Source organism: Hemitrygon akajei, chromosome 15 (assembly GCF_048418815.1).
Source record: "Hemitrygon akajei chromosome 15, sHemAka1.3, whole genome shotgun sequence".
Taxonomy (NCBI): domain Eukaryota; kingdom Metazoa; phylum Chordata; class Chondrichthyes; order Myliobatiformes; family Dasyatidae; genus Hemitrygon; species Hemitrygon akajei.
The window spans coordinates 6,080,603-6,093,123 of NC_133138.1; the positions used below are offsets into that span (position 1 = coordinate 6,080,603).

Genomic DNA, 12,521 nt, shown 5'->3' on the forward strand with positions numbered 1-12,521 from the left:
ACATTCTGTAATGATCAATAAACCTATTGTTTGGAATCAAATGACCTTTCCTGGTGTCGCAGGACTGGGTGTGTCTGCACCTACACCACCCCTGATCTGTCACTCCTTCTCTGCCACCCAGCCCACACCCCTCCCATGATGCTCCACCCTCGCCATTCCCAAGAACCAGATTTACAATATTTTGTCTATACTTTGTAAATATGGAATTGTCCTTTGTGTTTAGCAAATAAATATTGAGCCCCACGTTGGGCCAGTAGACCTTTCCTTCGAAAGAGTCTCCGTATGATGCCTTGTTTTGTCGAATAAAGAGACTGGAAAGGCAAGAGTGTCAGGACAGGAGGCGAGGGTTGAGCTGGTCCTGGTCCACGACAGTTCACTCTGCTGTCCTTGGTGCTGAAGCTGTGAGACTGCCAAGGCTGCTAATCACTGTGTGTCTGCAAGCTTCACTGCGATTCGCCCCGCTATATGATGAACCAAGACCAAGGCTTTGGGTCAATTCCGGCAGCTCCAGGAATCAGATCTAAGGATTCAGTTTGGTTCGGCATGCTGTTGCTCACGTCTATAACTTGATGATTTGTTTTTTTTCCTCTAGTTCTCTGTGCATTGGGTGTTGGTCTTTTTTCAAAAATTGGATTCTTTCCGGTTCTTGTTTTGTGGCTGCCAGTAAGCAGATGAATCTCAAGGTTGTATAATTTATACATACTTTGATAATAAATGTACTTTGAACTTTGAGTGAAGGGGGATCTCATTGAAACCTATTGAATGTTGCAAGGCCTTGATAGAGTGGATTTGGAGAGGATGCTTCCTATGGTGAAAAAGCCTAAGACCAGAGGACACGGCCTTAAAATAGAGGGTGTCCTTTTAGAACAGAGATGAGAACAAATTTCTTTAGCTAGAGGGTGGTGAATCTGCGGAATTCATTGTCACAGGCGGCTGTGGAGGCCAAACCATTGGGTGTATTTAAGGCAGAGGTTGATAGGTTCTTGATTTGTCAGGGTGTCAGGAGAATGGAGCTGAGAGGGAGAATGGATTAGCCATGATCTAATGCTGGAGCAGACTCACTGAGCCAAATGGCCCAAGTTCTGCTCTTTGATTCCACTGTAAAGTACTTGAGTGCTCTAAAAAGGTATTCCTGTTGTTGTTATTTATTACCATGTGTTTGGCCCATATAAAGTGTCTACAAAAAGTATTCAACCCCCCTCCTTAGAAGTTTCATGTTATTTTACAACGTTGAATCACAGTGGATTTAATTTTGTTTATTTTTTAACACTGAACAGAAAAAGACTCATGTCAACATGAAAACAGATCTCTACAAAGTGGTTTAAATTAATTACAAATATAAAACAAAATAATTGATATGCAGAAGTATTCATCCCCTTTAATTTGACACATTAAATCATTGTTGGTGCAGACAATTGGTTTTAGAACTCACATAATTAGTTAAATGGAGATCTGTGTGCAGTCGTGGTGTTTCAATTGATTGTAGTAAAAATACTCCTGTGTCTGGAAGGTCCAACTGCTGGTGTGTCAGTATCCTGGCAAAAACTACACCACGAAGACAAAAACACTCCAAACAACTCCTTGAAAAGCACAAGTCAGGAGGTGGATACAAGAAAATTTCCAAGTCACTGAATATCCCTTGGAGTACAGTTAAATCAACCATCAAGAAATGGAAAGAATATGGCACAGCTGTAAATCTGCCTGGAGCAGGCTGTCCTCAAAAACTGAGTGATCGTGCAAGAAGGAGATTAGTGAGGGAGGCCACCAAGAGACCTATGACAACTCTGGAGGAGTTACAAGCTTCAGTGGCTGAGATGGGAGAGACTGCGCATACAACATCTGTCACCCGGGTGCTTCACCAGTCACAGCTTTATGGGAGAGTGGCAAAGAGAAAGCCACTGCTGAAAAAAAATTCACATGAAATCTCAGCTAGAGTTTGCCAGAAGGTATGTGGGAGACTCTGAAGTCAGCTGGAGAAATGTTCTATGGATGATGAAACCAAAATTGAGCTTTTTGGCCATCAGAGTGAACACTATGTTTGGCGTAAGCTAAACACTGCACATCATCAAAAACACACCATCCCTACCATGAAGCATGCTGTGGGGATGCTTCACTGCAGTGGGCTCTCAGAGGCTTGTGAAGGTAGAGAGTAAAATGAATGCAGCAAAATACAGGGAAATCCTGGAGGAAAACCTGATGCAGTCTGCAAGAGAACTGTGACTTAGGAGAAGATTTGTTTTCCAGCAAGACAATGACCCCAAGCATAAAGCCAAAGTTACACAGGAATGGCTTAAAAACAACAAAGTTAATATCCTGGAGAGGCCAGAACTTAATCCAATAGAGAATTTGCAGCTTGTCTTGAAAAGGGCTGTTTACTTATGATACCCATGCAATCTGACAGAGCTTGAACAGTTCTATAAAGAAGAATGGGGGAAAACTGCAGTGTCCAGATGTGCAAAGCTGATAGAGACCTATCCACACAGACTCAAGGCTGTAATCGCTGCCAAAGGTGCATCTACTAAATACTGATTTGAAGGAGGTGAATACTTATGCAATCAATTACTTTGTGTGTTATATTTGTAATTAATTTAGATCACTTTGCAGAGATCTGTTTCCACTTTGACATAAACAGTCTTTATCTGTTGATCAGCTGTAAACAAGCCAAATTCAATCCACTGTGATTCAATGTTGTAAAAAAATAAAACATGAACATTTCCAAGAGGGTGGGGGGGGGGGGTGAAAATCTTTTATAGCCACTGTACCACTCAACCTTCCCAACCCACCTACCTGTCCAAATGTCTTCCAAATGTAATAATTGTTTCCACCTACTCCCCTTCCTCTGGCAGCTCCTTCCATACACCATCAACTGGGAGACGGGAGGAGTCTGCTTTTGAAACTCATTTCAGTGTGGTTTTGGGGACAGGATAACAATCAGTTCATCAGAGTAACATGCTGGCTGGATGTCTTCACCCGTCACCTTTTATGCTCAACGGCCACTTTATCAGGTACACCCGTTGTTGTTCAAACCAAACATCAGAATGGGGAAGAAGTGTGATCTAAGTGACTTTGATCATGGAATGATTGTTGGTGCCAGATGGGGTGGTTTGTATCTCAGAAACTGCTGATCTCCTGGGATTTTCACACACAACGATCTCTACAGTTTACAGGGAATGGTGCAAAAAACAAAAAAAACATCAAGTGAGCAGCAGTTCTGTGGGTGAAAATGCCTTGTCAGTGAGAGAGATCAGAGGAGAATGGCCAGACTGGTTCAGGCTGACAGGAAGGTGACGGTAACTCAAATAACCACACGTTACAACAGTGATGTGTAGAACATCCTTGAATGCGAAACATGATGAATCTTGAAGTGGACGGGCTACAGCAGCAGAAGACCATGAACGTACACTCAGTGGCCACTTTATTAGGTGCAGGAGGGTAGGTAGTGAGGTGCCCACTGAATTTAAATTGCAAATTTTACGATGCAGCTGGAGAAATTAAAACAGCGAGCTTTTCGCTGTTCTGCATGAACTCACCACTGCAAACTGCTTGTTGAGGAGCATTTGTTCGATTAGTACGGACTGGTTGTGGAAGAGGTGTGGCTGCATGTGGCTCCACATGTGCGGGAACCACCAGAACTCCTTCACGTTGGACAGGAGCAGGTTGTCCCCCTTGTCCTCCTCGTCAGTTCCTAAACAAAGACAGACCCACAGTTAACGGAACTCCTAGTGGAGTCGCAACACGCAGCAATATACATTTGCGTAGCGCCTCTCTCATAGCGACGTGACAGTCAGTTTGAGTCTCGGAAAAAGCTAATCCATTACAAAATCACTCCAATGGGAGGCAAGGCAGTGTAGTGGTTAGTGTAATACTATTGCAACACCAGTGACCCTGGTTCAATTCTTGCTAATGTCTGTAAGAAGTATAGGAGCTGAATTAGGCCATTTGGCCCATTGAGTCTGTTCTGCCATTTCATCATGGGTGATCCATTTCCCTCTCAGCCCCAAACTCCTGCCTTCTCCCTGTATCCCTTCATGCCCCGACTAATCAAGGATCTATAAACCTCTGCGTTAAATACATACAAACAAGAGAAAATCTGTGATTGCTGGAAATCCGAGCAACACACTCTCCAGCATTTTGTGTGTGTTGCCTTAACTATACATATGTACTGCCCTGGTAAGGTTTTACTGCTAATGTTGTAGGTTATTACATGTAATGGTCTTTCTGTAGACGCAGTGTTTGGGTTACTGTGGGAGAGAATGGGTGCTTAGGAATGTGGGCCATCCAGTCAGGAGACTGGAACGAGAAGAAGGTTCTGGAGAAGGCTGGGGAGGGGTTTTGTGACTGAAATCAGTGGTGGCTCTTTGTCTTTGTTCAACGGGAGATGAAGTGGGGAGATGTTGGAGAGAACTGGTTGTAGGATTCGATCTGGTGGGGAAGCACGATTTGATGGAGCCCAGGCGTGGAGGTCTGTTGCGGATTGGTGAACACGGATTTTGGGAGAATTGAGCTCCAGCCTGTGCATATTTTACTGTTTAATTACAATGGGCCCTTTTGCTTTCTTTCTTTTCTTTACTAACTCTTTGGTTAAGTTAACGTTCACAAATATACTGCTTTATGCAGTGTGCGATCTGTTATTTCATGCTGACTGGCTATTACGGGGCAGGAAGTCACACAGTATTCTCACAAACCACGGTCTGGGTGGGCGAGACATCGCAATCTCACAGATTTGGCCGGCCAAAGTCGTAGACACATTAGATGTACGAAGCCAGGGAAAGGGGGAGGTTTCTCGCCGTGGGCTCAGTGAGGGGCTAACGAACCACATTTCCAGTAAAAGGCAGTTTGACGTACATAACTGAACCCCAGTCACTGACGGCTGGTGCTGTGGCACTGCACTGACCACTTTGCTACCGTGCTGCACCTAACGGCACAGTAGTTGTAAGACCCACCAGTGTAGTAGAACTTCCCAGAGAATCCCAAATTGAAGGTGAAGTTCGGAACATGGACCCGAAGCTGATTCTGGGCTTCAAGCAGAGCCTACAAAGAACACAATAAAGAGTATTCAATCACTCACACTGATAACATTAATATCAGCAGTTGCAAATGGAATTGCAAACACGAGATTCTGCCGATGCTGGAAATCCAGAGCAACACACACAAAAATGCTGCAGGAACTCAGCAGGTCAGGCAGCGTCTGTGGAGAGGGAATGAACTGTTGAAAGTTCTGACTGTGATGTTTGGAATTGGTTTGTTATTGTCCCATGTACTGAGATAGAGTGAAAAGCTCGTCTTGCACACTGTTCCTACCGATCAGATCTGCTTGAAAAAGCTGTAAAGTGCATTGTCAATACTCTCAGATCCTGTCATTAGTTCAGATGTTCTCAAAGTTCAAAGTAACTTTATTATCAAGTACATATAGGTCACACATACAACCCTGAGATTCACGTCCTTGTGGGCATACTCAGTAAACACAGTAGAATCAATGAAAGACAAGATGGACAACAACCAATGTGCAAAAAACAACACAGTGCAAATACTGAAGAAAAATAATAATAATAAAAATAAATAAATAAGCAATAAATATTAAGAACATGAGATAAAGCGTCCTTGAAAGTGAGTACATTGGTTGTGGGAACAGTTCAGTGATGGGGTGAGGGAAGTTATCCCCTCTGGTTTAAGAACCTGATGGATGAGGGGTAATAACTGTTGCTGAACCTGGCGGTGTGAGTCCTGACACTCCTGTACCTTCTCCCTGATGACAGACAGCAGCGAGAAGAGAGCCTCTGATGATGGCCAAGCAGAGTATCCATTGTTGGGAGTGAGCCAGTGGTGAGCGTAGGAGTGTCAGACTTTGGCTCAAAATAGGCTTCGGCTCGGAAGAGGCATTTGCTCTGGGTGACTTGTCCGGGTAAGTTTCTGTTAAGTTTCCTGTTTTCTTACTGTGACAGGGGTACTCAGTATAGTTTAAATGGCCGTCGTGTGTTCCTCATGCCAGATGTTGGAGAACTGGGAGACCCAGAGTCTCCCGGGGAACTACATCTGCGTGAAGTGCATCCGGCTTCAGCTCCTTGAAAACCGTGTCAGGGATCTGAAGGCAGCAGCTGGATAACCTTCAGCTTGTACGGGAGAGCGAGGAGATAACCGATCAGGGAAGTAGTCACTCCTACGCTGCAGGATGCGAGTAGCTGGGTGACTGTCAGGAGAGGAAATGGGACAGTGAATAAGTAGGCAGTAAGCGCAGAGTGCCCCTGTGGCCATTCCTCTCAATAATGAGAATACTGTGGGGAATGACCTCCCAGGGAGTGCACAGACACCAAGTTACTGGCACTGAACATGGGTACGTGGTGTACAAAGGGAAAGAAGGAGAAGGGGGAGTAGTAGTGATAGGGGACTCAATCATCAGAGGACCAGACATGAGATTCTGTGGACGTGAACGGGACACCTGAATGGTATGTTGCCTCCCAGGTCTGGGACATCTCAGAACATGTCCACAGCATTTTGGAGAGGGAGGGAGAGCAGCCAGTTGTCTTGGTACATATTGGTACCAATGACATAGGAAGGAAAAGCAATGAGGTCCTGAAAAGAGAATTTGGAGAGCTAGGTAGAAAGCTGAGAAGCAGGACCTCCAGGGTAGTAATTTCTGGATTGCTGCCTGTGCCACGAGCCAGTGAGGGTAGAAACAGGATGATTTGGCAGATAAATGCATGGCTGAGAAGCTGGTGCAGGTTCTTAGATCATTGGGATCTCTTCTGGGGGAGGTACGACCTGTTCCAAAGTGACGGGTTACACCTGAACCCGAGGGAGACCAATATTCTTGCAGGGAGGTTTGGTACAGTTGTTGGGGAGGGTTTAAACTAATTTGGCAAGGATGTGGGAGCCGGAATGAAGGGACTCCAGATAGGATGGATGGTAAAAAAAAGATAGCATACAGCCAGACTGTCAGGTAGGGCAAGCAGATGACAGGACACAATTGCAGTCAGCATGGTGAGTATCAGTGCGTTAGCGATGCAGAACTCTAAAAGAATCAGAATCAGGTTTATTATCACCGGCATGTGACATGAAATCTGTTAACTTAGCAGCAGCAGTTCAATGCAATACATTATAGAAGGAAAAATAATAAGTTAATCAATTACAGTATACGTATATTGAATAGATTAAAAAACATGCAAAAACAGAAATAATATACATTAAAAAAGTGAGGAGTTACATAATGAACCGGAGGCGATTAGGGAGCTTAATGTAAAGGAACCCTTAGGAATCAGTGATCATAATATGATTGAGTTCAAGTTGGAACTTGATATGGAGAGAGTAAAGTCTGACGTAGCAGTATTTCAGTGGAGTAAGGGAAATTACAGTGAGGTAAACTGGAAAAAGATGCTGGCAGGGATGATGTCAGAGCAGCAATGATGTGCTTTTCTGGGGAAAATGAGGAAGATGCAGGTTATGTATTCCAAAAACAAAGAATACTTAAATGGCAAAATAGTATAACAGTGGCTGACAAGGAAAGTCAAAGCTATTATAAAAGCAAAAGAAAGGGCATACAACAAAGTAAACGTTAGTGGGAAGACAGAGGAATGGGAAGCTTTTGAAAACCTACAGAGAGCAACTAAAAAATCATTAGGAGGGAAAAGATGAAATATGAAAGCAAGCTAGCAAACAATATCAAAGTGGATAGAAAAAGCTTTTTTCCAGTACATAAAAAATAAAAAAATAATGAAAGATGATTGTGAATAGAGGACTGCTAGAAAATGAGGCTGGAGAAATAGTAATGGAGACATGGGTGATGGCTGATGAACTAAATGAGTATTTTACATCAATCTTCACTGTGGAAGTCACTAGCAGTGTGCCAGATGTTGGAGGGTGTGAGGGTTGCAGTTACTATTGCAAGGAGAAGGTGCTCAAAAAGCTGAAAGACCTAAAGGTACATAAGTCGCCCAGACCAGAGGAACTGCACCCTAGGGTGCTGAAAGAGGTTGAAAGAGGCGTTAGAGATTGTGGAGGCATTGGTACTGATCTTTCAAGAATCATTGGACTCTGGCATAGTTCCAGATGTCTGGAAAATTACAAATGTCACTGTGCTCTTTAAGAAAGGAGGGAGGCTGGAGAAAGGAAATTATAGACCAGTTAGCCTTACCACAGTGGTTGGGAAGATGTTGGAGATAACTGTTAAGGATGAGGTCATGGAGTACTTGATGACACAGGGCAAGATAGGACAAAGTCAGCGTGGTTTCCTTCAGGGAAAATCCTGCCTGAAAAACCTGTTGGAATTCTTTGAGGAGATTACAAGTAGGATAGATAAAAGGGATGCAGTGGATGTTGTATATTTGGATTTTCAGAAGGCCTTTGACAAGCTGCCACACGTGAGACTACTTACCAAGTTAAGAGCCCATGTATTACAGGAAAGTTACTAACATGGTTAGAGCATTGGCTGATTGGTAGGAGGCAATGTCTGGTTGGCTGCCTGTGACTAGTGGTGTTCCACAGGGGTTGATGTTGGGACCGCTTCTTATTATGCTGTCTACCAGTGATTTAGATGATGGAATAGAAGGCTTTGTTGCCAAGTCTGCAGAAGATACGAAGATTGGTGGAGGGGCAGGTAGTGTTGAGGAATGCAGAAGGACTTAGATAGATTAGGAGAATGGGCAAGAAAGTGGCAAATGAAGTACAATGTTGGAAAATGCATGGTCATGCACTTTGATATTTGATGATTTTATAAACAGGGAGAAAATCCAAAACTCTGAGATGAAAAGGAACTTTGGAGTCCCTGTGCAGAACATCCTGAAGCTTACTTGCTGGTAGAGTCAGGGATGAGGAAGGCAAATACAATGTTAGCATTCATTTCAAGAGGTCTGGAATATAAGAAACAACGTGCTGGCATTGGAGAGGGATCAGAGGAGGTTCATAAGGATGATTCTGGGAATGAAAGGGTTATCATATGAGGAACATTTGATGGCTCTGGGCCTGTATTCGGTGGAATTTAGAAGGATGAGGGGGGGATCTCATTGAAACCTTTCGAATGCTGAAAGGCCTAGACAGAGTAGATGTGGAAAGAATGTTTCCCATGGTGGGGGAGTCTAGGAGGCACTGCCTCAGGATAGAGGGACATCCACTCAAAATAGAGATATGAAGAAATTTCTTTAACCAGCGGGTAAAGAATCTGTGGAATTTGTTACCACAGGCAGCTGTGGAGGCCAGGTCGTTGGGTGTATTTAAGGCACAGATTGATAGGTTCTTGATTAGCAATGGCATCGAAGGTTATGGGGAGTGGGCTGGGGAGTGAGGCTCAGGAGGGAAAAATAGTATCAGCTATGATTGAATGGTGGAGCAGACTCAATGGGCCAAATGGCCTTATTCTGCTCCTACTATCTCTCTCTCTCCGCTCCGTGTCTTTCCTTCTCTCTGTCCCATCTCTATCCTTCTCTCTCTCTCTTTCCCCCTCTCTCACCCCCCTCTCTCTTTCTCGTTCATCTCTTTCCCCTTTTTTCTGCTCACAAGCTTTTTGGCAGCAAGTATTTTAGTTCTGATCCTTATGAATTGATGTGATGGCCACCCGCTGCTTCTGAGCCTCGGGCATATTACAAAGCCGCAGAGAAGCTGGGAGTGAGCTGTAGTCCAAACCAATACGTGTCCTGTAGTAGAAAAACCGGTGGGGGATGAGAGGATGAGAGATTATTCCGGGCTCTAAACATGCCTGCACAAATCTGTATTGCCGATGCACACTTTACAGCTTTTTCAATGCTAATCTTTCTCGTTCAAAGCAACTGTTAAAAAAGTAAGACACAAGTGATTTTGCAGATGCTGGAAATCCAGAGTAACACACAAAAATGCTGGAGGAACTCAACAGGTCTAAGTTGAAAGTTCTTCATCAAAGTTGGTATAAATTATACAACTTTGAGATTTGTTTGCTTACAGGTAGCCACAAAGCAAGAAATCTGTCAGGACTAATTAAAGACCAACCTGCCCAACGACTTGCTCTGGGCCCAGATTTTGCAGCCCAGCCTGAAGCTGCTCTCAAGCTCTTCAAATCAGCTGGGCACCCAGAGTGATCTAACTTCCCATCCGGGCCAGTTCTTCAGGCCTCGATTCTCCTCTCAGTGCCCAGAATGATCCAACTTCGCACCCGGGCCAGTGGTACAGGCATCGGAACGCTCCAGCCTCGACCTCTCTCAGAACAGCTCATTCCACCTGCATCGATTTTGCAAAGCACCATCTCGGATCATCCCCTGAACTTGCCTCACCATCGCTCGCTTTCTCACAGTGTGTGGTGATGACTTAGACCATACCAGCCACCTGAACAGAATTAGGCCATTTGGCCCATCGAGTCTGCTCCGCCATTTCATCGTGGCTGATCTATTTTCCCTCTCAGCCCCAATCTCCTGGCTTCTCCCCGTATCTTTCAAGCCCTGACCAATCAGAGTCTTTCAACCTCTGCCTTAAATATACAGGAAGATATGGTCTCCACAGATGCCTGTGGCAAAGAATTCCACAGATTCACCATTCTCTGGCTAAATAAATTCCTCCTCGATGCCGTTCTAAAAGAACACCCCTCTATTGTGAGGCTGTGATCCCCGGTCTTAGACTCTCCCACCATCGGAAACATCCTCTCCACATCTACTCTTTCAAGGACTTTTTCACCATTCGATAGGTTTCAATGAGGTCCCCCCGTCATTCTTCTGAATTCCAGTGAATACAAGCCCAGAGCCCTCAAATGCTCCACACAGGACAAGCCTTCCAATCCTGGAGTCATTTTAGAGAACCTCCTTTGAACCCTCTCCAGTTTCAGCACATCATTCCTAAGCTAAGGGTCCAAAACTGCTCACATTTCAAGTGAGGCCTCACCAGTATTTTATAAAGTTCAACATTACATAGTTGCTTTTATATTCTAGTCTTCTCGAAATGAATGTTAACATTGCATTTGCCTTCCTCACCACAGACTCAACCTGCAAATTAACCTTTAGGGAATCCTGCACAAGAACTCCCAAGTCCCTCTGTGCCTCAGATTTTGTATTTTCTCTCCATTCAGAAAATTGTCAACCCTTTCTTCTACCGTGACCATACACTTCCCAATTCCATCTGCCACATCTTTGCCCATTCTCCTAATCTAAGTCCTTCTGTGGCATCTCTACTTCCTCAAAACTACCTGCTCCTACACCTATCTTCATATTGTCTGCAAACTTTGCAACAAAGCCATCAATTCCATCGTCCAAATCATTAAAGTAAACATATAAAGAGTTGGTCCTAACAAAGACCACTGTGGAACACCACTAGTCACTGGCAGCCAGTCAGAAAAACTCCCTTTATTGCCACCCATTGCCCCCTGCCAGTCAGCTGCTGCTTTAACCCTGCAGTGTACACCATCTGGTCCAGGGGTTTTATCTACCTTCACATCTTTCCGGTATCTTCTCCCTAGTTGTGGTAACTTCACACACTTCATGAGCCCTGAAACCTGAAACATCCACCATACTGCTAGTGTCTTCCACAGTGAAGACTGATTCAGTTCATCTGCAATTCCTTGTCCCCCATTGCTACCTCTCCAGCATCGTTTTCCAGCGGTCCAATATCCACTCTCACCTCTTGTTTACACTTTATGTATCACAATTTATGTAAGTTACTGCAGAAAAGATGTTTTTAGTCAAATTTCTTAGCTTTTTAACTACCAGTGAGCTGTTGCATTCAGCAGAGCCAACTAAACCAGATGTTAAGCATCTATGGAGGGGAATAAACAGTCGATATTTCAGGCTGAGACCCTTCACCAGGATTGAAGAGGAAGGGGGAAGAAGCCAGAATAGAAAGGTGGGGGAGGAGAAGGAGCACAAGCTGGGAGGTGATAGGTGAGACCAGGTGAGGGGGAAGGTGGGTGGGTGGGTGGGGCAGGGGGATGGAGTGAGACACTGGGAGGTGATAGGTGAGACCAGGTGAGGGGGAAGGTAGGTGGGTGGGGGAGGAGGATGAAGTGAGACACTGGGAGGTGATAGGTGAGACCAGGTGAGGGGGAAGGTGGGTGGGTGAGGGAGGGGGATGAAGTGAGAAACTGGGAGGTGATAGGTGAGACCAGGTGAGGGGGAAGGTGGGTGGGTGGGGAGGGGGATGAAGTGAGACATTGGGAGGTGATAGGTGAGACCAGGTGAGGGGGAAGGTAGGTGGGTGGGGGAGGAGGATGAAGTGAGACACTGGGAGGTGATAGGTGAGACCAGGTGAGGGGGAAGGTAGGTGGGTGGGTGAGGGGATGAAGTGTGACACTGGGAGGTGATAGGTGAGACCAGGTGAGGGGGAAGGTGGGTGGGTGGGGGAGGAGAAGGAGCACAAGCTGGGAGGTGATAGGTGAGACCAGGTGAGGGGGAAGGTGGGTGGGTGGGGAGGGGGATGAAGTGAGACACTGGGAGGTGACAGGTGAGGGGGAAGGTGGGTGGGTGGGGAGGGGGATGAAGTGAGATACTGGGAGGTGATAGGTGAGACCAGGTGAGGGGGAAGGTGGGTGGGTGGGGGAGGGGGATGAAGTGAGATACTGGGAGGTGATAGGTGAGACC

The 12,521-nt window shown here is 45.3% G+C and overlaps 1 protein-coding gene across 2 annotated transcripts in view; it reads right to left on the minus strand.

Annotated features, from left to right (window-relative positions):
* Positions 1-12,521, minus strand: part of ndst1b (N-deacetylase/N-sulfotransferase (heparan glucosaminyl) 1b) — a 236,769-nt gene that overhangs the window by 58,817 nt on the left and 165,431 nt on the right. For both annotated transcript variants that reach the window (XM_073067099.1, XM_073067098.1), the window contains exons 4-5: positions 4,944-5,031; positions 3,531-3,685 (exon numbers count right to left, since the gene is read on the minus strand). In XM_073067099.1, the coding sequence (XP_072923200.1) occupies positions 3,531-3,685; positions 4,944-5,031 (243 nt within the window). The remainder of the gene's footprint in view (positions 1-3,530; positions 3,686-4,943; positions 5,032-12,521) is intronic.